The 26,065-nt window shown below is 38.8% G+C and overlaps 2 protein-coding genes across 2 annotated transcripts in view; one reads left to right on the top strand and one right to left on the bottom strand.

Annotated features, from left to right (window-relative positions):
- Positions 1 to 26,065, top strand: part of LOC134823020 (max-interacting protein 1-like) — a 96,636-nt gene that overhangs the window by 13,342 nt on the left and 57,229 nt on the right. The window lies entirely within an intron of this gene.
- Positions 16,989 to 21,659, bottom strand: LOC134823023 (transcription factor HES-2-like). Its single transcript, XM_063834335.1, has 5 exons — positions 21,520 to 21,659; positions 20,009 to 20,213; positions 18,110 to 18,280; positions 17,833 to 17,968; positions 16,989 to 17,727 (listed from the first exon to the last, which is right to left on the bottom strand). The coding sequence occupies exons 1-5, from the start codon at positions 21,601 to 21,603 to the stop codon at positions 17,460 to 17,462; spliced, it is 864 nt and encodes a 287-aa protein (XP_063690405.1). The 5' UTR covers positions 21,604 to 21,659; the 3' UTR covers positions 16,989 to 17,459.

The raw sequence follows: 26,065 nt of genomic DNA on the forward strand, positions 1-26,065 counted from the left end.
TGGCGTTATTTTATCACAGTATTAGAAAGCCCGTGATCACAGGGAGGAAGATATTATATAATATTAGTTTTATCGAATCAAAAAATATCTGTCACAACCGAAGTTAATTCCGAAGATACAGCCGATTAAAAATAAAAGGTATCTCGCACTCAACTGTCAACACAACGATCAAAATGACGTTCCAACAATCATTGCACGTGCACGTTCGTTTAACAACCCTCGTTACCATGGTTACCAATACTATGCAAATTCCTATTTCTCATATAATTTGCACGTGGGCGGTCGTACAAACAAAGAGAATCTTTCGAATCATAATATAGACAGAGACTAGAAAGCCGGTAGTCAGATTTTATCGCATCAAAAAATATCCGTCATAACCAAGTATACAACAATCATACTATTGCAATATGTTATATAATTATATTCCGTGTTGATTGGGGGTGTTGCCCCCAAAAATGGAATTGTCAAAGTTTGGCGACGGAATGTTCGAATGGGTAGTTACACTTACAGTTACACTTAAAGTATACCATTTGCAAGTTAATTCCGTTTATTACAGGTCTCAAATATGAAACACGGCGGTCGGCGGTGGTAGAAGACCCAACATATATAAACTAACCTTTGCCCCCCCCCCCCCCCCCCCCCCAATTATATGAAAATTATCAATTTAAAATTATCGTCACATTAAAATTAACGTCACATAATTCTGTGACATAACATTAACAGTAACCAAACGCAAAATTATAACGCATCATAGTGCCGAGTACTGTACTGCCTCCTATCATCAATTAAATTGTGAATGAATATTATTGATTATGATTGGAAATAGCAAGCGACCGATTTCATTCTCGGTATCATTTTGTGTTTGGGTACGGTAACTGGTAAGTATAACGGTCATTTTGAATTCAAATTGATCATTTCCTTTTGTTTGGAAAAGGGAAACTCTGGTGACAGTCCACTCTACCCAATTTTGGGGTTTTTAAAAACAAAAATTATGACCACAGCACAATTTCAAAAGGAAATATCAATAGTGGACGAGAAATATTGCAACATGGCAGTAAACTACAAACGAAACACGAATACAGACAGCGACTATACGATGTGTAAACCCATAAGTGAGCGTACACAGTACACTTACAGCTACAACCCACGCAATTTTTACGAATGAATCATCTAATGTTTATGTAGCCGTTTCCACTATTTTACAGTTTCCACTGCCAGTGCCTGGGTATAACTGAGGTATGACAATAAACAATTTAACGGGTGATACTTGTAAAATATTTGTTCCAAGACTGAAGACCGTCGACGCAACGAGTCCAACTCGGCGCGCGTTTTGGTAGGTTAACTTTAAGTTATATTTATAAACCTACAATCAACAATACTAATAGACAATAACTATAAGTATTTACTTTCGCACAAATATCACAAAACAAATATCAGCAAAATATCACAGTGCTGGCAAGCACGAGCGGTGTCTTTATTGGGGGTATACTGTGTACCCCCTTTACTATTGTACCCCCTTTACTATTATAACCCCTTTGGTACTCGTCGGAAGCCTCTTTCGTGCACGCGAAGCGTGCACTCCGGCCGGAGGCGGCGGCCGAAGGCCGCCGCCTCCGGCAGGAGTTTTTCAGGCATTAAGACTCATCGGAAGTCGTTCAGCAGATTTATTTTTAGTTCAAAACATTCTAATTTGATGTCAAAGATGACAGGAATAAAAATAGTTATGTTGAGATTTTTAAGAAATTTGCATAAAATAGTAAAAATACTCGCCAGCACTGTTATACGAAATTCGGTAAAAAACCCAAAATCGCCATATTCAGGTGCCCTAAAAACCATGTTAAAATTGAGTTAGAGATCTGAAATTTTTCGGGGCGTCTAGACGTTGACCAAATCGACTGCAAAAAAAGTTTCAGGTTTCAGGAGCATCGGGAAGTGGGTTTTCTAGAACCCCTGTTTTACGATAGATTGTCGTGATACATATCACAATGCTGGCAAGCATAACCGTTGCCCTTATATTCACAACACTATGTACCCCCTATACTATTATATCCCCTTTATTGTTTTCCAGGCATTAAGACTCATCGAAAGTAGTTCAGCAGGTATATTTAAGTTCAAAACATTCTAATTCAATGTTAAAGATGACAGGAATAAGAAATAGTTATGTGGAGGTTTTTAAGAAATTTGCGCAAAATACGCGCCAGCATGTTATACGAAATTAGGTAAAAAACCCAAAATCGCCATATTCAGGTGCCTTAAAAACCATGTTAAAATTGAGTTAGAGATCTGAAACTTTGCAGAGCGTCTAGACCTTGTCCAAATCGACTGTAAAAAAAATTTCATGTTGCAGGAGTATCGGGAAGTGGGTTTTCTGGAACCCCTGTTTTACAACAGATTGTCGTGAAGCTATATATATATTATATAGTATAGACGCTTTTGCAGTAAATTGTAGCCTACATTTAAGTGTCCGTAGATTCAAAAGTATAAAAGATACAGTCATTTCGAACCACAGGTTTTAAAGATAATTGTTTATACTTTAGTTTACATTATATCGAAAAATAATTTATCGTCATCATCATCACTTGATGACGTCATCAATTTAAGTGTTTTTAAAACTTGATTTTTGACAAAATAACAACTTTTCAAATCGATTTTAAAGCATTAAGGAGTAATTTTATTCAAAATCTGAGGACATTTTCATCTTAGATAATTGTTCAAGCATTCTGAAAATCTACCGGAAAGTTTTCCTACCTTGCTCCTTCATAAAGATATTCGCTATTGAAGTTTGTGCTTTTTTGAAGAATAATTTTATAAAAACACAAAAGTTGTGAATTAGTATTCTCTGGTGTTGGGCCATCCCTTGGGTTGTGGAGCTCAATTTTGCTTCCTAAAGGTCTAAATTGTGTTATAGGCTAGTTTTAAAGTTGAAAATCGAAAAGTTGCACACGTGGGGACACGCCCAAATTCATTTAAAATAGCTAAAATCACTAAAAATTGTTATTTTCACGATTTTTACCAACTTTGGAGTCCCGTTGTGATCCAAGTTCTTTTTGAAATCTTCTGAAACTTTTCATGCTTATCAAACTATATATTAAATAACACTATGCAAAAATTTATGGTGATTCAATATTTTATGCGCACGCAACGTCCGCTCAAAGTTTGCACGTGCGAAAGGTGAGAATTTTGCTCATTCGTGATTTCGAATATATTCTGCTTTCCCACGATATTAAAATGGCATTATATATGAATTTAATGCCAACTTGAATGAGTAAAAAGTGCTATATTCAGTCTGTTATTGACAGATATGCCTACCTAAACACAAGGAAACGTTTTCAAAGGTAAAATTTCGAAATCGTTGAAATTACCTCCTTATTAAGTTTCGACTGTGTAAATTATCCTGACATTATAATCAAAAAGAGATGATATTTGACCAAAACCCATAATCATGGGTAGAGTGAACCGCTGCCAGTGTCTCTCTTTTCCAAACAAAAGAAAATGATATTAATTTGAGGAACCGTCCGCAAATGCAAATTGATACCGAGAATGAAATCGGTCGCTCGCTTTTCCCATTCATTCACGGCTTACGTATTGTAATAAAGCTTATTGAATGGGGAAAGCGAGCGACCGATTTCATTCTCGGTATCAATTTGCATTTGCGGACGGTTCCTCAAATTAATATCATTTTCTTTTGTTTGGAAAAGAGAGACACTGGCAGCGGTTCACTCTACCCATGATTATGGGTTTTGGTCAAATATACATATATATATATATTTGACCAAAACCCATAATCATGGGTAGAGTGAACCGCTGCCAGTGTCTCTCTTTTCCAAACAAAAGAAAATGATATTAATTTGAGGAACCGTCCGCAAATGCAAATTGATACCGAGAATGAAATCGGTCGCTCGCTTTTCCCATTCAATAAGCTTTATTACAATACGTAAGCCGTAATGAATGGGAAAAGCGAACGACCGATTTCATTCTCGGTATCAATTTGCATTTGCGGACGGTTCCTCAAATTAATATCATTTTCTTTTGTTTGGAAAAGAGAGACACTGGCAGCGGTTCACTCTACCCATGATTATGGGTTTTGGTCAAATATCATCTCTTTTTGATTATAATGTCAGGATAATTTACACAGTCGAAACTTAATAAGGAGGTAATTTCAACGATTTCGAAATTTTACCTTTGAAAACGTTTCCTTGTGTTTAGGTAGGCATATCTGTCAATAACAGACTGAATATAGCACTTTTTACTCATTCAAGTTGGCATTAAATTCATATATAATGCCATTTTAATATCGTGGGAAAGCAGAATATATTCGAAATCACGAATGAGCAAAATTCTCACCTTTCGCACGTGCAAACTTTGAGCGGACGTTGCGTGCGCATAAAATATTGAATCACCATAAATTTTTGCAAAGTGTTATTTAATATATAGTTTGATAAGCATGAAAAGTTTCAGAAGATTTCAAAAAGAACTTGGATCACAACGGGACTCCAAAGTTGGTAAAAATCGTGAAAATAACAATTTTTAGTGATTTTAGCTATTTTAAATGAATTTGGGCGTGTCCCCACGTGTGCAACTTTTCGATTTTCAACTTTAAAACTAGCCTATAACACAATTTAGACCTTTAGGAAGCAAAATTGAGCTCCACAACCCAAGGGATGGCCCAACACCAGAGAATACTAATTCACAACTTTTGTGTTTTTATAAAATTATTCTTCAAAAAAGCACAAACTTCAATAGCGAATATCTTTATGAAGGAGCAAGGTAGGAAAACTTTCCGGTAGATTTTCAGAATGCTTGAACAATTATCTAAGATGAAAATGTCCTCAGATTTTGAATAAAATTACTCCTTAATGCTTTAAAATCGATTTGAAAAGTTGTTATTTTGTCAAAAAACAAGTTTTAAAAACACTTAAATTGATGACGTCATCAAGTGATGATGATGACGATAAATTATTTTTCGATATAATGTAAACTAAAGTATAAACAATTATCTTTAAAACCTGTGGTTCGAAATGACTGTATCTTTTATACTTTTGAATCTACGGACACTTAAATGTAGGCTACAATTTACTGCAAAAGCGTCTATCACAGTGCTGGCAAGCACGAGCGGTGTCTTTATTGGGGGTATACTATGTACCCCCTTTACTATTGTACCCCCTTTACTATTATACCCCCTTTACTATTATAACCCCTTTGGTACTCGTCGGAAGCCTCTTTCGTGCACGCGAAGCGTGCACTCCGGCCGGAGGCGGCGGCCGAAGGCCGCCGCCTCCGGCAGGAGTTTTTCAGGCATTAAGACTCATCGGAAGTCGTTCAGCAGATTTATTTTTAGTTCAAAACATTCTAATTTGATGTCAAAGATGACAGGAATAAAAATAGTTATGTTGAGATTTTTAAGAAATTTGCATAAAATAGTAAAAATACTCGCCAGCACTGTCATACGAAATTCGGTAAAAAACCCAAAATCGCCATATTCAGGTGCCTTAAAAACCATGTTAAAATTGAGTTAGAGATCTGAAATTTTTCAGGGCGTCTAGACGTTGACCAAATCGACTGCAAAAAAAGTTTCAGGTTTCAGGAGCATCGGGAAGTGGGTTTTCTAGAACCCCTGTTTTACGATAGATTGTCGTGATACATATATACATATATTCAGGGATAGACGCTTTGCCAGTCAATTGTAGCCAGTATTTAATTGTCCATAGATTCAAAAGTATAAAAGATACAGCCATTTCCGACCACAGGTCTTGCAAATAATTGTTGATACTTTAGTTTACATTGTATAAAAAAATTATATGACGTCATAAACACCCCTTGATGACGTCATCAAGTTAACCGTTTTTAAAACTTGATTTTTGACAAAGTAATAACTTTTAAAATTAATTTTAAACCATTAAGGAGTAATTTTATTCAAAATCTGAGGAAATTTTTACCTTAGATAATTGTTCAAGCATTCTGAAAATCTACCGGAAAGTTTTTCTAGCTTGCTCCTTCATAAAGATATTCGTCATTGAAGTTTGTGCTTTTTTGAAGAATTATTTTATAAAAACGTCAATTTTGCGATTTAGTATTCTCTGGTGTTGGGCCATGCCTTGGGTTGTGGAGCTCAGTTCTGCTTCCTATAGGTATAAATTGTGTATTAGGCTAGTTTTAAAGTTGAAAATCGAAAATTTGCACACGTGGGGACACGCCCAAATTGATAGAAAATTGCTAAAATCACTGAAAATTGCTGTTTTCGTCATTTTCTGTCAACTTTAGAGTGCCGTTGTGATTACAGTTCTTCTTAAAATACTTTGAAACTTTGCATGCTTATCAAACTATATATAAAACAATTACATGCAAAAATTTACGGCGATTCAATATTGGATGCGCACGCAACGTCTGCTCAAAGTTTGCACGTGCGAAAGGTGAGAATTTTGCTCATTCGTGATTTCCAACAAATTCTGCTTTGCCACGACAGTTTAATGTCATTATATATGAATTTAATGCCAACTTGAATGAGTATTAAGTGGCATATTCAGTCAGTGATCGACCGATATGCTTCCCTAAACACAAGGAAATGTTTTTAAAGGATAGATTTCGAAATCGTTAAAACTTCCTCCTTATTAATGAAGACATCAGTTTATATTTCGACTTTATAAAGTACCCTGACATTATAATCAAAAAGAGATGATATTTGACCAAAACCCATAATCATGGGTAGAGTGGACCGCTGCCAGTGTCTCTCTTTCCCAAACAAAAGGAAATGATATTAATTTGATTGACCGTTCTCAAATGCAAAATGATACCGAGAATGAAATCGGTCGCTCGCTTTTCCCATTCATTTACAATTGTAATAGATTAAGAAAAACTACCCAAAGGCAGCTGTACTCGGCAATGAAGATTCAATAAACTTCAGCTAATTCAATAAGTAATACTAATAACTACCACCCTTACCCCGAAATATTAGGTATCGACCCGAACGCAACCCAAAGAGATTTTTACAGCATCTGATTGATGTAATCAATCGAAACTTATTACAATTCGTAAGCCGTGAATGAATGGGAAAAGCGAGCGACCGATTTCATTCTCGGTATCATTTTGCATTTGAGAACGGTCAATCAAATTAATATCATTTCCTTTTGTTTGGGAAAGAGAGACACTGGCAGCGGTCCACTCTACCCATGATTATGGGTTTTGGTCAAATACATATATATATAGCTTCACGACAATCTGTTGTAAAACAGGGGTTCCAGAAAACCCACTTCCCGATACTCCTGCAACATGAATTTTTTTTTACAGTCGATTTGGACAAGGTCTAGACGCTCTGCAAAGTTTCAGATCTCTAACTTGATTTTAACATGGTTTTTAAGGCACCTGAATATGGCGATTTTGGGTTTTTTACCTAATTTCGTATAACATGCTGGCGCGTATTTTGCGCAAATTTCTTAAAAACCTCCACGAAACTATTTCTTATTCCTGTCATCTTTAACATTGAATTAGAATGTTTTGAACTTAAATATACCTGCTGAACTACTTTCGATGAGTCTTAATGCCTGGAAAACAATAAAGGGGATATAATAGTATAGGGGGTACATAGTGTTGTGAATATAAGGGCAACGGTTATGCTTGCCAGCATTGTGATATTCAGGGATAGACGCTTTGCCAGTCAATTGTAGCCTGTATTTAATTGTCCATAGATTCAAAAGTATAAAAGATACAGCCATTTCCGACCACAGGTCTTGCAAATAATTGTTTATACTTTAGTTTACATTGTATAAAAAAATTATATGACGTCATAAACACCCCTTGATGACGTCATCAAGTTAACCGTTTTTAAAACTTGATTTTTGACAAAGTAATAACTTTTAAAATTAATTTTAAACCATTAAGGAGTAATTTTATTCAAAATCTGAGGAAATTTTCATCTTAGATAATTGTTCAAGCATTCTGAAAATCTACCGGAAAGTTTTTCTAGCTTGCTCCTTCATAAAGATATTCGTCATTGAAGTTTGTGCTTTTTTGAAGAATTATTTTATAAAAACGTCAATTTTGCGATTTAGTATTCTCTGGTGTTGGGCCATGCCTTGGGTTGTGGAGCTCAGTTCTGCTTCCTATAGGTATAAATTGTGTATTAGGCTAGTTTTAAAGTTGAAAATCGAAAATTTGCACACGTGGGGACACGCCCAAATTGATAGAAAATTGCTAAAATCACTGAAAATTGCTGTTTTCGTCATTTTCTGTCAACTTTAGAGTGCCGTTGTGATTACAGTTCTTCTTAAAATACTTTGAAACTTTGCATGCTTATCAAGCTATATATAAAACAATTACATGCAAAAATTTACGGCGATTCAATATTGGATGCGCACGCAACGTCTGCTCAAAGTTTGCACGTGCGAAAGGTGAGAATTTTGCTCATTCGTGATTTCCAACAAATTCTGCTTTGCCACGACAGTTTAATGTCATTATATATGAATTTAATGCCAACTTGAATGAGCATAAAGTGGCATATTCAGTCAGTGATCGACCGATATGCTTACCTAAACACAAGGAAATGTTTTTAAAGGAAAAATTTCGAAATTGTTGAAATCACCTCCTTATTAATATTAATGAAGTTATGAGTTTACATTTCGGCTTTGTAAAGTACCCTGACATTATAATCAAAAACAGATGATATTTGACCAAAACCCATAATCATGGGTAGAGTGGAGCGCTGCCAGTGTCTCTCTTTCCCAAACAAAAGGCAATGATATCAATTTGAATGACCGTTATCAAATGCAAAATGATACCGAGAATGAAATCGGTCGCTCGCTTTTCCCACTCATTCATGGCTTACGAATTGTAATAAGTTTCGATTTATAACATGTAATCTATTTCAATTGTAAATGAATGGGAAAAGCGAGCGACCGATTTCATTCTCGGTATCATTTTGCATTTGATAACGGTCATTCAAATTGATATCATTGCCTTTTGTTTGGGAAAGAGAGACACTGGCAGCGCTCCACTCTACCCATGATTATGGGTTTTGGTCAAATTACATAATAGCATAACAATATTAATTTAATAACAAAATCAAAAATAACAACACAACATACGATATTTGAAGAAGTGACTCAAATGTCAAAATCGTAAAATATTAAATTTGCTCAGCTTCATCACAACAAATTTTGAAAAATTCTAATTTACAGAAAAAGGCAATTATGAATTATAGTTTGATAGTTGGGGACGAAGTAAAAGTCTTCACTCAGTGTTTCAATACAAACAGTTGTCGACGTTTCAGCATTCAGCAACACGCCTTTGTCATTACATAAACAGGACGTTACAATAACTTACATGTTACATAGCTGCAATTTACGATGTTAAAATGATTTGTAATAATATAATTATAACTAAATTATCAATAGCGTGAAATACCTACATTTTACATTGTACATACAAGTACAATATTTTACAAAAATCTAGACAATTATACAAAAAGAATTGCGCCCATTTTTTCATTGTGGCGGACGTTGTATCACGTGGTGACCCCCACTGTCGTGGTGACCCCCACTGTCGCTTCACTATAGTGTAGAGTTTCGACGATACAGGGGGAGCCGCGCACTCGTGCGCGGCGGGTCATACAACGTATGACAAGCCGGACGCTAGTTTTCCGTTCACTAAAAGTAAAAGCTCAGTCAACTTCATTGGTACACGACACACGTTGTAACACTAACCCCTTTTCGCGCGCAAAAAGGTCAAAGGTGGGATTATGGAAGTAGGACTATAGAAGCGCATGTGTGATGTTGACACACGCTGTAACCGGCCCTTTTGAGCGCGCGCGAAGAGGTATACAACGTGTAGCAAGTGTGATGTGTTAAATCTTAAATCGCTCACTCAAATTTTAAATTATTCTTGTGAAAATGCCCCGAGGGTATGAAAGTAGTTTTGATTGATGTTCATGACGTAGGTTTAAAATGCTTTCCTGCATAGAGAGTTATCAATATCATGGGTAAAAACTATTTTGGTCACGTGACAGGCTAACACAAATTCGATTGTTTAGGGCCCGGCCGGTTATATAACTATTAGGGTTAGAGTTGTCTGTGTGGTTTGAGTTATGGATATCTTCAGGGTTACCTAGCCTGCTAGTCTATTGCTCGCTCCTCTCGAGTTTACAGTATAGCTTGAAAAGAGCGCCGTGCAGGAAGCTTGAAAAGAGCGCCGCGCACTGGGAGTGGGACTGGTGTGCCAGGTAAATAATGATAAGGCTCAAAACAGGAATAAAACAAGTTAACATCCTTTCTGGCTCACTTGCGAGTTTCTTCAGAAAGCTCTACTACTGTCTAATTGGAAGAGGAACCCCATCACCGTATCACTTACTCGGAAATTAACGTTTATAATTATTATTAGGGAGGACCGTTTAATTCTATTACTGTGATTACTATATTTGCTGTCTGATATCTATTTAAAAAAATCGTTCTATAATCGTACTATTGCATGGTATCGCCAAATACTTCCTATTCTCCTGGTCTGTGGTCAAGACTCACGAATGAAGTTTTTCCGAAGAACCAATCAGCTTTCAGTATTGACAAATTGCAATTAATGAATAAAAACAAATACGGTGCACCGGGAATCTTACTTCCAGTAACTAAACTGTATTTGTGCCACATGCTATCCATAGTTTATTGACTAATTCGTTACCCATGCATCATGGAGATGAAAAACATTTTGTCAAAACTGTCAAATTTCGGAGTTGACCCATTAATTGGTGATTTTCCATTTTTCAAACAATTCAGGTTCCAGTACTTTAAGTTTAATTGTTAATTGTGTCTTGTGCCACCCAAAATTCGCTCCCACTTAATCGCTCGTTCAAATTTTTTAAAACTTCTTGTGAAAAGGCCCTGAGAGTGAGGCTATAAAAATATTCCTGATCGGTGTATTTTTAGAGTTTACGCTGATTCCAAATCACCCCCGGTGACGTAGGTGGTAGGGTAAAATGCTTCCCTGGAGAGTTATGGGCAAAAAAACTGTTTTTGTCATCAGTCATGCGACAGGCTAGCTAAACATGAATTCGATTGTTTAGTGCTCAGGTTAGGGTTAGGGTTGTGGTAAGGGTTATGGATAGCTTCGGGGTTATGATTACTTTTAGGGTTACGATTAAGGGATTAGGGTTTATATTATGTAAAACCGTTTTGTTCGGCTGCAAAACCATAAAAACAAAAGTCACGTGATAATTTTTGGGTGAGCGAATAAGTAAGTCAAAGTGGTAAGAGCCCCCAAAATTCGGTTTAAACGTAAAAATGTTGGTACAGGAAAGTTTATATTATTATTTGAATACCTATGTTATAATACCAGAAAAGCTTTTATTTGCATTTGTACAACCGGTAGTATATTTTGGTGATTTTCCATTATTCAAAAGTCGAAACTCTCTCCGAAAATTTAGCTACGTAACGAGTACCTCAATCGTGTCTTGATTTTTTCAGTCCAAATTTCTTTACTAGCTTTATTCTTGTAAGTTTAAATTTATTGTTATTCAACACTCAAGCTGTACTTCATTCAGCTGCGTTATTTGATCCCACCAATCACATTTCCGTGGGTATAACGAAATTGGTTATTGATATTCATCTTTGAGCTTGAATTGATCTAAATTGACAGAATAAATGAAAGTTTTAAACTGAAAGTGAAAAGCCTATTTTTCAATTTGATTAATCAAAGTAGAACGATGTCTAGACGTTCCATACCTGTGTCCTGTAAGCGTAAAGCTGTCATAATAAAAGGTCCTGCTATGTGCTACATGCTAGCTGCTGCCAAATTAAATGATCATTTTAGACCGTGCTGTATTTCTGATTGGCTAAACTAAGATTAAAGTATTGATGATCGTTTATCTACCTGCGACTGTCTAATAGAAATCACGATAAATAAGTTGCATGATTGATCTGACTAATCCACCCGTATTTAATTAATATATCTTTTAAAATATTTAAAGTCTATTTTAAAATAAATTTGTAATGAAATTAAAACATGGACATGGTCTAGATACGTTTTGGATTTCACAGCTAATTAGATGTAACACTTGAGGAGCAAATTTCTAATAATATTAATAACGTGGCGAACTTGGCTCGTCTTTGAAACCACTTTGAAGTATAATGAAGCAAAGTATTCGTGTGTTTAGCACCATTTATTTTTAACGAAATTCTAGCATGGCAAAAATGTATCTGCTCATTAATTTAAAATATTTCCAATCCACAACCTGAGATAGGATGATTTGCATTCAAGTTACATTTAAAAACATAACTTGTTGGGCTTCACGCGATCCTTTAAAATTACCGTCGATAGCCTGTTTCATTGATCATCCACCAGTGAGTTCATATTATCAGGAGTCAGGACAAACAAATTAGATGCAATGGTTGATCCGGGAACTACTTAAACCCCCAGAAAGTACATGAATGCTAAACTTTGCAGGGTCTAAATTATATAAGCTTATTATTATTAGCACCACAAATGGATTGAGATGAGTTGTTAAATAAGCGTGCTCGACTACAATTAGTCACGCATTAAACTCGATACCTAGGAGACTGAGGAACAGTTGTCATGACAACAGTGGGACTATACGACGGAATACTTGGAATGTCGTAATCAGTCGTGTGTCTGTCTCGCGTAAAGTACCTCCAATAAGGTTCAAACAAATATAACCTGTAGTCGCGTGATAGAAACCATGTCATCAGATTGGCCAAGAATGATAGAAACGTTCCCTCACTGGCTGCCAGCTCTTGGAACATCGTGTCCCATATTAAGGTGGTTGTATTTGTCTGATCCACAGTCATTAACGTCAGTGTTAACGACTTAAAGCTGAAGGACTCTCTCTCTCTCTCTCTCTCTCTCCCTCCCTAGGGCACATCCTGGATGCCTGGACTTCCTGGAACTGTAGTCCCCACTCTTCTCACTCTCCCAGCTCTTTACTCTGTCTTCTCACCAGTAACTATAATTACTATATATCACAGTTCATTTTGTAACGGAGTTTTATATTAACAGGAAACGATGTAACAGAGTCGATATATTTTAATGTTGCCATGGGGTGGCAAGTCCCCATACATCGTGGTCCGGTAGTTTTGCATTACGTCCTAATATATAACTAATAACTATATATCTCAATAGAGCTGAACTCTTCTCTCAAGATGGTACAGTGCGGCCTCAAAGTGCACTTTATTTGTCAACTTTAACACAGCCGGTACTCCCCGTGTCACAGTGTCAGTGCCCCTTGTTTTACCGGTAACCACGTGGCCAGAATAGAGCTGTCTGATTGGTGGGGAGCAGTGAGACCGTGGTCTGATTGGCTGGTGCCAGATATCTAGCAGTGACAGTGGGGACACTAATGAAGGGGCTCGTTACCTCGTTTACTCGTTAGTGGGTCCGGGCCTGTCCTATTAGCTCTTTAATTTAGGGAGAGTGCGTCAAAGTGTCTGAAACCTTGTAACAATATCTCGTACTATTAGCTACTGTTCCTGGGTGGGTAACTAGAAGAGATTAGATCTCTTTAGAGGGAGAGGCCTGGAAACCGGGATATTGAAATAGGAGTCTTTGGTTGAAATAACACTACGTATAACGGTAAAAAGTGCAACAACTTGGTCATTGAATCGTGGTATTTGGCGTGAGATAACCCCTTTATAAACCTACATGGTGTTACTGTTTATAGGTTTAGAGGTTTGGTATTTATTGAGGTTTGGTATTGAGGGGAATCAGGAAATAGAACCTAACTATGTTTATACAGCTATCTTTATATAACAGCAGTTTTTATTTAGCATTAGTCAACGCTGCTATACTTTGTAGCCTTGACAGTGTCATATATCGACCGTTTGTGGTTTGATCTCAATTTAAGTAAGATAATATCGAGAATTTTGGAAACTATTAAATACTTCAATTTGTTGAGTTTATGAATTATGGATCGAGCAGATACACCTATGATAGCCAACGGTATCAATACTCAATTACTTAATTTGCTCGGTGGATCATATAAAGGAACAAATGACCATGCATACTAGTCACCCTCAAATTGTTTGAAGGGAGTGGCCCTGTGGTATGCTAAACTGTATCAAAGTAGCCGTTTTAGCGTTCAGCGTTATCAAATTCCACTGCACATCAAATCAACTAATTATAGGCGTGGTAGGCCCTACTGTTCACTTGATTCGCAATTTAACACGATCAGTTTATACCAATAAACTTAATTGGCGGATCTTTCTAAAAGTACGCTTTGAGTTTGACAGGGTAGCCGGCCCTGCCCAATCCCCATTACATGCTCAGTGCTCACAGCAAGTTTATCCTCATGAGAAAACTGAACCAACTGCCCGCATACGCTCCAAAGTAGAACCAATTAATTTTTCGAATGGTCATGTTTAGCTCGAAAGAGTTAATAAAGATGGGTACAGACCGACAAAGCGTCCTCACAACCTGACTCAGAGCTCTTTAGAGGGTGAACCTTTTATAACATCATCACGTGACTAACTCAGCGTTTCTATTGGCTCGTGTGTCGAACTAAGTGTTCTGATTGGATGTTGGGTGAAATGCCGTGGTGTGATCGAGCAATGAATACCATCAAGTAAGTTAAAATTGTTTACGTAGCTAAAATGGGTTTAATGGTACCGACCGGATGGAATATTTCAAGCAATTTGGTGGTAAAACACAAAACATCGAAATCGCTCCAGAATGTCTTTAAAATGGATGGATATTGTAATTTTCATGCAGTGACATTTTACAGCCTACCGTTAGGAATTATTAAAAAAATAAGTTATAATGTTGAGAAACAAAATTAGGCACTTATTATACAGGGGTGGATGGGTCAAATTTCTGACTTCGGTTGTGTCAGAATTCGGTTGAGATGAAATGCGAATACCGAACATATCTTTTACACTTTCTTAATGTAGTCAACTCGATAGTGATCGATAAGATCATCCACCCGCGATAACTCCACAATCAACAATGATAAAATTCCTTTCCTAGTTTAATGTAAACGGCAGACATTCTATTAAAGAAACATCAGGGATAAAGCTATCCTCATACCAAAGTGTTAAAGGAAGCCTTCGGTGATATGACCAGCCCGTTTCAGAATGTCATTCCCGATTTTATTTAAACTGCATTTTGTTTTTAGTTTCTCTGGGAAAGTTTAAAGTTTGAGCTTTAAATACCAAATATGGAAGTAACGTAGATTATATAGAATGTAGACAGTAATCATCATGTAACACCTGATGTTGATTTATCAATCTGGCGCTGAATCCCGTGGGAGAATCAAGCTTTGCTAAGGCAGGTCTCACACGAGTTGCAACTCACTAGGTCTGTGAGTCAGATTACACGATGCCTTGCTTGCAGTGAAGAGCTAGATGTTGGAATGTTTGCTTAACGCCGGAATGTTCCCACGAGAGCTAAGCATCCGAGCTATGCGAGTGTGACCAATGACCAGGCTGTCAGCGCTGTCGGAGAGGATATTCCCAGAGAACCAACAAGCACTGCTCCCTCCTGATTGGTGGCTTGTTGTGGAGATCGCTGGCCTGATAGGCTGTTTACTACCACGTGTCCAAGCAAACAAGGATGTAATACAGTTGGAACTGTTCCAATTGAGCATGCACTTAATGTTTACAAAGCGTGCTGATTAAAGTAGCAGTTATCAAAATGATTGTTATTATTTTGGAAGTGGAAGTAAAGCTCAGTCAGAATTTGGATACGTCACATGGTAGGAAGAAGTGGAGGAGGAGGGAGAAGAGAAAAATAGGTGGAGGAGAAGGAGAAGGAGAAGGAGAAGGAGAAGGAGAAGGAGAAGGAGAAGGAGAAGGAGAAGGAGAAGGAGAAGGAGAAGGAGAAGGAGAAGGAGAAGGAGAAGGAGAAGGAGAAGGAGAAGGAGAAGGAGAAGGAGAAGGAGAAGGAGAAGGAGAAGGAGAAGGAGAAGGAGAAGGAGAAGGAGAAGGAGAAGGAGAAGGAGAAGGAGAAGGAGAAGGAGAAGGAGAAGGAGAAGGAGAAGGAGTGGAAGGAAGGAAGGAGGAGGAACTTAAGTTTAAACATTTGTGCGTGATTTATTAAAATAAATTCCCAGGCCCCTTCGATGATCTGTTGGCTTGTAGTAAGGTCACTAAGAGTAAGGAAACCCATTAAATCATCTTTATTATCATATTCATAGCTAGCTCCGGACTTAAAGTTAAAGCTAATGGGCATATTGATATAGGTCTCGTCATTGGTCATAACATTTATCACCAATTTCTGGGAGCAAGGCACGCAAATCGTAAAAAACCAATGTTTGTTCGCAATCGCTTTCTTTCCCACGAGCCTATATTTATTATTCGATCTCTGATGGATTAGGAATGCCGGTTACAGATGTCAAAGAACTGCAGAGGAAAGTGTGTCGGGTCTGCAAATCCCAACAATTAACCACAGTGCACAGGTCAGACGAGTTCATTTTTGTCGTTTACCAGACAATACCTCTACAAACCAAGACTAATGTGCGAACTGGCCTGGACTTCATGTTCGGGTTCCAGCTTCACTTGTACGATTTCAGAAGCCATGTGACAGCTATAGACGGACCAGGTCGTGCCTCATTATCAGATATCTGTGTATTTAACAACTTAATCGCACTTCAATACTAACAATTTCTAACCAGTAACCACCCTACTTTTGTCGCGACTAATAGAGATAACATTACATCCAGTCTGTGCGGTGTTTTGGGTCTAGACTCCAGACTTGAGAGGTTGGGAGACTTTACATTTTACCAAAATAGACTAGGGCGTGGTGCTGTCTCCAGATATTATCCGTCTAACTTTTACTGGGGATACAACCCGGAAACCTGATCTTTAAGATGGTGTCCTAGCGATCTAGTAGCTTGATTATCTGCTTATCTGATGCTGCAGGTGGGCCGTGGGGTGCAAGGAAAACTCATTAGACTGATGTAAGGTAGAAGCCGGAGGATCATTCAAACCTCGGAGATACTTGGTAAAGCTTTAAGTTTATCTTTAGAATTATTATCGGGGCGATGAAGAAGTAATACGATAACATCAGGGTTTTGTAATAAGAAGAATCAGGCTTGTATAAAACTACAGCCGTTAATCAACAATAAACAATTTAAATCAGTTGTGTAAAACCACAAATTATCTATGCATCCTTAAAATCACACTGCCAGAAATTCAAATAGCTTCGATCATCACCAGTTTAGTTCAGTTCCCGTGAAAACAGTATCGTCCGATTTTAAAGACACAAAACATCAATTACAAAATATTCATTCCATCTTAACTCTTTATATGATTAATAATAGTTATAGTAATAATTTACACATCACATGGGCGTTATCAGCCAAAGTTTCAGTCTTTATATTTATCCCCTTTCCAACAAAATCTCATCAATTTGTTCAGTCCTCGTCTCCGAGTTCAGTACGGATACCTTCCTCACGATTCCCAGCATCTCTTCATCAAGCTGCCTATCTAGCCTCAATATCTCAAATTTCCCGCAACAGGATCAGAAGTTTGTGCTCACCAAGGTCTCCAGACCTTCATGCTGTCCCCCAGTGCGGTGGGTTGGGGTCGTCGCGCGATAGAGGGGAGCGCGGAGAGGAGGTTAGTTCTGTTGATCATCTCCGTCAGGAGGTGGGTCTTGTCTGCTAGTTTAGGAGGAGAGTTGGGGGCAGAGAGGTGTTGTCTCTCAGAAAGGTGATGTCGCTCAGAAAGGTGGTGTCTCTCCACTGGGGAGCTGGGTGGAGAAGGGTACGTGGGAACAGGTTGCGCGTACTGAGCTGGTGTGCTGAAAAAATATTTTCTGTTAGTTTGATGTTGAGTGTTTTTAGGAAAATATCATAATAAAACGCAAATGTACAAATATAAACATCAAACTAAAATGTATACTTACAAGGCGAAGTGAGGGAGGTGGGAGGATCTGACGGGTTCAGGGACGATAAGAGGAACAGAGCTAGGTCTGGTCATGTGATGTGATGACGTCACTAGGGGTGGGCTCCTGGCAACAGGGGACATTCGGTTTGATAGAACTGAAAGAGACTTTGGTTAGAGAACTTGAAATAGTTAGATAAGTTGATAGTTCTTTAAGAAATGTAACTTTATGAAGAAAAAAACAGAACTCCTGTTCATCCTAGACTACACTAAGACTAAATAACCGCTCCGCAACAAACCTGCAGGTGAAGAAGAGAGTGCGGGGCTGGGTGTGCGGGTTGTAAGATGTTCCACAAGTTTGTGGGTCACATTCTCGTCCACTTGAGAGGAAAGAAGGAGTTTAGTGACTTCGTTCATGCACTGCTGGTATCCTTGCTTGAATTGCACGTGTGGGTCTATATACGGGCTCACTGAAATAAAGATGGGTTAGTTGATTGTTACTGTTTACTGTTAGTTTATTGCAACTGATTACTGTTACTGTTTAGTGTAAGTACTGATTAATGTTTGTTTACTGTTATTGTTTACTGTTAGTTTATTGTTCAGACATCACTTAATGGATTACGATTTTAGCACTTTACTACAACTTTACGGTCTGATCAATTGTTATATGTTAAAAGAGAGATTCCACAGGAAATTCTTGTGATCAGTACATTTTACAAAGTAGCTCTGAGAATTTTACATTATCACTCCCGTGATACAATTGTCATGGTTACGTAAAATTTAAAGCTATTATTGTAAGTGAGCGACGAATTAAGCTATTCAGAACATTGAGTTAGCGAACACCAGCTTCTCACAGAAAAATCACGCCATAAAAATTACTGTTCAAAATTTAGGAAATAATCGGAGCGATCCTGCCACCACCAACTACAACACAGATGTTTTCACCCCTGTTCAGGGTTGAACCTAAAAGAAGACACGACGTCATGTCACATGACAGGGAATGATTAGCGAAGCGGAACGTAGTTTCCCAAGCCGACCTCTCCAGTAGCCGGTGAGTCTGACTGAGGAGGTTGGAGCAGGGGTGGGCGGCTGGGAGCTATGGATTGGTAACACTAACGTTGCATGTCATCGTGTGACGGTTAGCACCACTCCATTGTGCGGTACTGGGGAACAAATTCCAAGTTGAAGAGTTTAAAATGAGCGCTGTGATTGGTTGATAGGTGGGATTCAGTGCTTCTGATTGGAGGGTTTTAAGCCTACGTGGGACAACTATTTCCATCCACTCTGCACAGTTGGTGGTGACGAGCCGAGAGTTTGGATAATGGCAAGCAACCTTGCTTTGAAGAGAGGTCCTCTTACTATTACTGGTGAATAAAATGGCGCTCTTCTCGACTTCTCCGGCTGATTGTTTACTTACGTGGAGTCAATAATTAAATACCATTTCACTAACTACCCTTTCCACTGCTTTTAACATGTACGGTTTGATCGGGGACGCTATATTCAACAATAAAGTCCATTATCAAGTGATTATGGGGTATTTAGAACTAATTTGAAATATCCAAGGTACCAAGCAGGATCTCCATTATTGTATTAAATTTGACGTGAGGAGCTGGAAATTCTGGGGGTGACAAATTGTTCTGAAATAATCTCCGCAGAAAATGATACTGTACTGTTAAAACACCTAATAATAGAGATCCAATCACTCTGATTATCAAAACAATCACGGGGAAGAATGTGCCATTTCATCCTTAAAAGACGAATGTTTTGGATGCCATGGAAACCTAATTTCAGGTACTAAAACTGCAAAGCAAGGCTTGATCCGATCATTATTCAAACAGGCATGAAGGCTCGCTATTGGTTCCGATAGATTTTATAATTACCTCACTAAATTTGATAGCTGGGGATGATTTCAGCAAATCTATATTTCCCACGGGAGAGTATCAGTTTAAACTGTTCTAATTTTCTGCGTATCACTGCGTGTTTTCCTTTATTCGATCATTGCTATTTTCTTGTCTACTATTACTTAACAGCCAGTCTACACCCCTTAAATCCAGGTGTCTCCATTGTGGAGATGAGAGCATTTACACCTTACGAAATTTTATCTAGCAGAATACAATTACCATTGATCAATGAAAATATCGGATCAAGAAGAAAGTAAAGATGGAATATGAACGATGGAATTTGGAGAATTTTCTTACCGTGCGGTGAGAGGTTGGAGGTGAGGTTTCGTCTCTTGTTTTTCATCCTGGTAAGGTGCTCTACAGTCATCTCCAGAACATCAGCCTTGTCCACTCTGGTTCCGGACTCAGTAAGATCTGGCACCAGAACCTTTAGCTCCTCCAAACACTTGTTAATACGAGCTCGTCTTCTCTTCTCCATTATAGGCTTCGGGATCTTGCCAGCCTGTAAAGGTAGTGGGTTACAATTGTGGCAAATTGTGGATTTGGAGAGGAGCCAGCTTTAATTTGACATATTGTACGGTTATTGAAGTGAGTGTGTTTGTAGAGAGTAGAGACTTTGATCCTAGGAGACGGTTGGGATGGAATTTGAGGCTAATATTTCAATTTGACGGGTGAACAAGTCTTGTGATGGAATTTGGGGCTGATATTTCAATTTGACGGGTGAACACCCTAGTCCAAATCGCATTATTTCATGTCAAAGTCTTGGAGATAATTAAAATTAGTCACAGTATAACATTTGCAGAGGACAGGCCTGGACAAATCACATTTCCAGAGCACATGAGACCATGCTGGCAAGATTGAATCCTCCTAAACCACACACAACCCCCTGCTGCATGCTTTCACACGATAAAAAACTTTTCCCATGGCTCGATTTTCTCATTAAATAAGGGCGACAACTCATGGACCAGTGACCTAATGGGAAGGTATCGAGAGAACCAATAAGAGGGCCAGCAGGAGCCTGGGTGCCAATGAGAGAGTGAGCCTGCTCCTCATTGTAGATAACACAGGTACTCGTAAAAATAACTCCAGTAATAAGATTTGGTGAGGAGGAATAACATTAGGTTCCGAGCTTGGGAGCCTGGGCAAGATACGGCATGCTAGATAACGAGGCTATAGGAGCTCTAACACGTCTTAACTTGCTCAGATAGTCATCACACACTATTACTATTAAAACTAGTTATAACAGGTAATAGGGACAGCTTCATAAGATGACACATTATTACACTGCAGTCATCACATACATAGCATGTTTCCAATGAACATATTACGGTGGGCGCAGAGGGTGCGCGATAAGGAGACAATATGGCTTCATTAGATTATGTGTCGTGGGAAAATTCCTGCTCGCAGCGAGGGGAGAAGCTTCAATTTACGGCCGGTCTTAGAGGAGACGTAAATAGGGAGTCATTGGAAACTAGGCTGTTTTACATGACTGGGATATAATTTGAATTTTCTGTGGAATAAAACCTCCCAAAACCTACAATCCTGTCAACAGCTCCTCAAATGAACTGCTCGTTTTCAACAGCTTTACGATTACAGGTGGTTTTATTCGGTGTGTGCTGAATGAATGCCAATGCTGTAATTATATGTACCGCAAATGTCCAGCGATCGTAAAAATAAAATGTCACAAACTTTTATAATGCAAATCTGCATACTGATAGAACAATAATATTGTTTAAGAAAAGAGTTAAAGTTAAGAATATATTGGCGTATTTTAAATAGATTCGAAAATAAAGACTGATTTTACTTACTCGGCTAGGCTGTTGAAGAGAGTAAGGGGTTGGAGTTGTTGGTTCATTCTTGGTTGACATCGTGATATCGTATTCGGTCGACATTTTGTTGTGTTGAAACTAAAATAACAAATTGTCGTTAGAAATCGGAACAAATAATCTGGTCAGATTCGAAAATAATTTCTTGGTGTTCGACTAAACGAGACCATATGAATAATAGAGTGTTCTGTGTTCAATCAAAAAGTATAACGTTATTACTAATTTTTGCAGCTGCAAATATCATAGTAAAGAAAGGACAAGATTTTAACAAAATAGAACATCAAATACTCAACACCTCTAACACCTAGCACAAAATACAAGGGCAAGACCGCTAAAATAAACATTTGATAACAAACTATTCGCTGAGATAACCGCGAATACCACACGGATATTTTATCATCACGAAGTCAAGTACCACGACCGACGACCAACTGCACACCTGCCACGGACACAACGGAGCTCAGACAAGGGTGATAATATCCCAGCGGGACAAAGACATCAAACACAGTCGGTAGATATATATCCCAATAGTATCCCTGTTAAAAAGAGCTGCCATGAAGCTAGACAAGTAAGTGGACGCGTGTCAAATGAAACCCTACAGCATACCGTAATACTGTTAACGCTCATGGAGTTAAAGTTAATATCTAGCAAAACAATGTCCTTGGAAGATTAACGGCAGTAGAAGCAGGATAAGAGTGGTACTGAAGCTGGTAGTGCGGCTCCTCCAGCAGGTGGTACCGACTATAACGGTATAATTGATCTGCGATAAGGTAGGCGGGAAAGTTGAACAACTTCTCTAATGAGTAATGAGTTAGAGGAGGTTTTAAACTAGCTCGATAAACACCTGAACACACCAACAAACACAACTCTGGAGACACGTACCCGAGAAGGAGAAAGACAGAATGATGCTTCATGCCCACGTGCCAATCACTACTAAATAGGACGCGTGATGAGGCAATCGCGTGAGCGCGCAAATCATCACGTGATACTCCCTAATTATTGCATTGTAAACAGCCTCGGGGCCCAATTAATAGACCTGTCTTGTGGGAAAGGAATTAGGAATCAGAATTCAGAGCCCTGAAACCCAATCAGTAAATAGGAAGGGGGTTCAACAGGGCTTGCAACCTAATCACTGATTTAGTCTGTTGAGTGAATTGGGGTCAACAATACCTAATCAGGACCAATCTATTACCCGTCATTTAATAATGAGGACCTGACAGCTTACATGCGTGGTCAAAGTTAGAAATCAACCAGGATTGGTAAAATCAGCTGACAGCGTAGAAAAGATACTGATATGCTCTTAGTTACTCGCAGTAAATTAGGCCTTGAAGTGGGCTGTGACAAATAATACTTCTCACTTAGTGATATCGCAAGCTCGGGGTCAAAGAGCTTCCCAACGGTGCGATTCGTCAATATTAAACTAGCAAATTAACATGACTCAAAATGTGGGGCAGCCCCCCGGAAAATGGCAAATTAATACTTTATCGATTTCGATAAATTGCCTCTTATAGATTAGAGATACTTAATTATATAATTCAACTCAGACACTAACTTCACGTCATAGGCAGGCCAATTCACACCTCCACTCAACCAACCACAGCCTTGTAACTCAAAAAGAGTCCAATCAGAAGAACACACTCAAGTCACGTGGTTGATATGCGACTAAGAAGCACAAAGAATAAGATGTAGGCGAAGTGGACTGGCGGACGAGGTTCTGAAGTGAAAATTGGGAATCGTGGCCGTGAGACGCGCCATCCTAATGAATTGATAATACAAAATACTGGAAACCTGGGGGATATGGTGCTGCTAGATATATTAGCACCTGTAGGTTGATGAATTGTTGCTACTTATTATCTCTCAGGTGAGAATAACTCCGCAAGTTACAGCTCCTCGGACCTCCCAGTGACGTCTGGGGTCCGGGGCGCGGTCCCTAATGGACATTGGAAACGTCTATGTTACAGGTGCAGTTAGTTTCAAATCCTAATCGACCACTAATCGAGAAGATTAATGGGAGGCCAGACAAGCGAAACATGAAGCGATACTGCAAGATAAGTACGGTAAACATATCAGTAAACAGTTTATCAAGAGTAGACAAGATAATGCGAGCTAAGCGATGGATGAAGGTGTGGACCGTCACCACGGCTCCAACATTAAGAGATAGAAAGTAGCAAGATCAGGATAACCGCACTGATTTCCTAGAAGGCAGCTGAATTGTGCAGGCGACCAGGGACACGGAGTCCAGTTCGCACCATCTCTAATGACGAACTCCTGAGCTCTTGCTCCACCTAATTACTCTGGTCGTGCGACCGTGAGAACTTTTCCAGGACTCTCGCTGGCTAGCGTGAGCGGGTCAACTGACCAATAGCAGCGCAGTATTTGAAGAGAGGCGCGCGCGGAACAAGGTTAGAAGTGGTTTGCTGCTTATCAAGTGTGAAATGTCGGTGATAAAGACTAATGATAACAGGTGAGGAATGCCAAGAACTTGAAGGGCCCGGACAATAGCCGACAAGTGAGAGTGAGTTAAATTCTTTGGATGTTTTCATATCAGGAAGAAGTCCCACAAATAACTGCCCAGAAATTAACAACTTTAATTAATGATTTGAGCGATGACGATGTAAGTATATTTCAATTTCCAGGGCCAAATTAACATTTAATTGACTTTGAAGACATTAGCTAAGTAACCCTAATGTAACATAACAAAGCGAATTCTACTGAAACTTCCGTCTACAGCAGCTAACTCTGGGAATTATTAAACGAATACTGAAAGCACCTCTCAGTCTCAATCTTAATCTTATGAACATGACGGATTTCAGTTATTGCAGTCACAAATCATTCATACGTTATGTAACCTAACATTTGCGTCGTAAAGTATCGTGTTCTTACCGATACTCCTTTGGTTGAGCTGCCGACCCCTAGCTCTATCGTGACGTGAGGTCGTGAGTAATTGATTGTAACGGTATAATTGATCTGCGATAATGTGGGCGGGGAAGTTGAACAACTTCTTAACCCTAGCACTATCGTGACGTGTGACTCTGATCAAAGTTTTGATAATGAATAGAAGGCTGAACTTGATCGAAGAAAACATTAAATATACGCCAAGCCCAAATGAAACTTATATAATATATAGCCGTTCAACTTGTTCATCATTATACGTGAATCGTCGAGTGAGGAAAGTAGAAAAAAAAAAGAAGGTTCATTTATGTTTATCGGACATCAGCCCGTTTTAAAGAAATTGGTAACGATAGCTGAAAATTATCCTAACGGTCATTTTTCCAGTTGCCCGGCAACTAGAAAAACGACTGGTAGGAAACTCAGAATGTTTTCAGCGATGTTCACGCTATTATATATATATATGAATAGCAATATGGCAGATGCAATATGGCAGATACAATATAGATTTTGTCTTCAAATTGCACTTGCAGATAACAATCTAATTGTGGTCACCAAAATCCTCGGGAATCGAACAATTTTAATTTACGGAGATAACCTGCCTTATTTACCCACCATATACTGTTTACAATTGTTTAAAAACCCTCGATTTGACCAGACAGTTAGCATTCCTTTCACCGGCTCTTATTGGTCCCCCAGAGAAAGTTTTCTCTCAAACTCATGCCGGACTGCCATCACTTATCAGCTATTTACAGAAGCTAGGACCCATGACAGATTTTGAACCTTTTCCCTACTTCTGACCGCTTTAAAATGAACGGCACAAGCCTCACGAGCCAGCACACGACGTATTACCACCTCCCTTTATCTGAATTACCTTAATCAACATTAGGGCTCGGGGAGCGAGAATTTTGTAATTTTCTGGTAGCCTGGGAATTTCCTCTCCTTTGGCGGAATAACTTGATGAAGTAGAACGCCTAACCAGCACGGTCCCTCTCTCTCTAAAAACAACGCACCTGCAATCTCATTGGCCGTTAAATCGTGACGTCTCCAAAATAACAGCAGATAACTGGCCAGCCCAAGTCACGGGAACGGAACGCGCCAATGTGATTGGGCAGCCTTCCTGCTGTCTCAGTGCTCGGCATTACGGGCACTGTAACTTAATTTAGGAGAGATATGCAAGCGGGACCGTGGGAACTAGAGAGAGAAGGCTCTGGTCCTGCTACTCAGGAAGCTGTAAGGGAGGGGAGGTGGTACACACCGGCTACTGCTAGTTTGACAGACAAATACAGGACGCGGACAGGAGTAACAGCTGTGACAGATTACTCTTCGTTTGTTTGTTCTGCGGTGGGAAACTACCAAAACATGAGGGGACGGTGGTTGAGCTGGAGAGACGGTTTCTCAGGTTGTGTACCCTTTTATTAAACCTGACTTATGGATTAAACCTCAAAACTAATTATCTTTTTAGACCTAATGTGACTCCTGCTGATAAATTTAATCCAAAAACCACTACCAAATGGTGTTATTTTTATTTTAGGAATATTTCTGCCAGAGATATGCCATATTTTATGGCTTTTCGACACGTGGCTCTTCTTGTTTAACTTTAACTAATGAAGGTTCTAGAACCAACACCGAACTTCTG

This window comes from Bolinopsis microptera, chromosome 11 (assembly GCF_026151205.1).
Source record: "Bolinopsis microptera isolate Bmic1 chromosome 11, MBARI_Bmic_1.0, whole genome shotgun sequence".
Classification (NCBI taxonomy): Eukaryota; Metazoa; Ctenophora; class Tentaculata; order Lobata; family Bolinopsidae; genus Bolinopsis; species Bolinopsis microptera.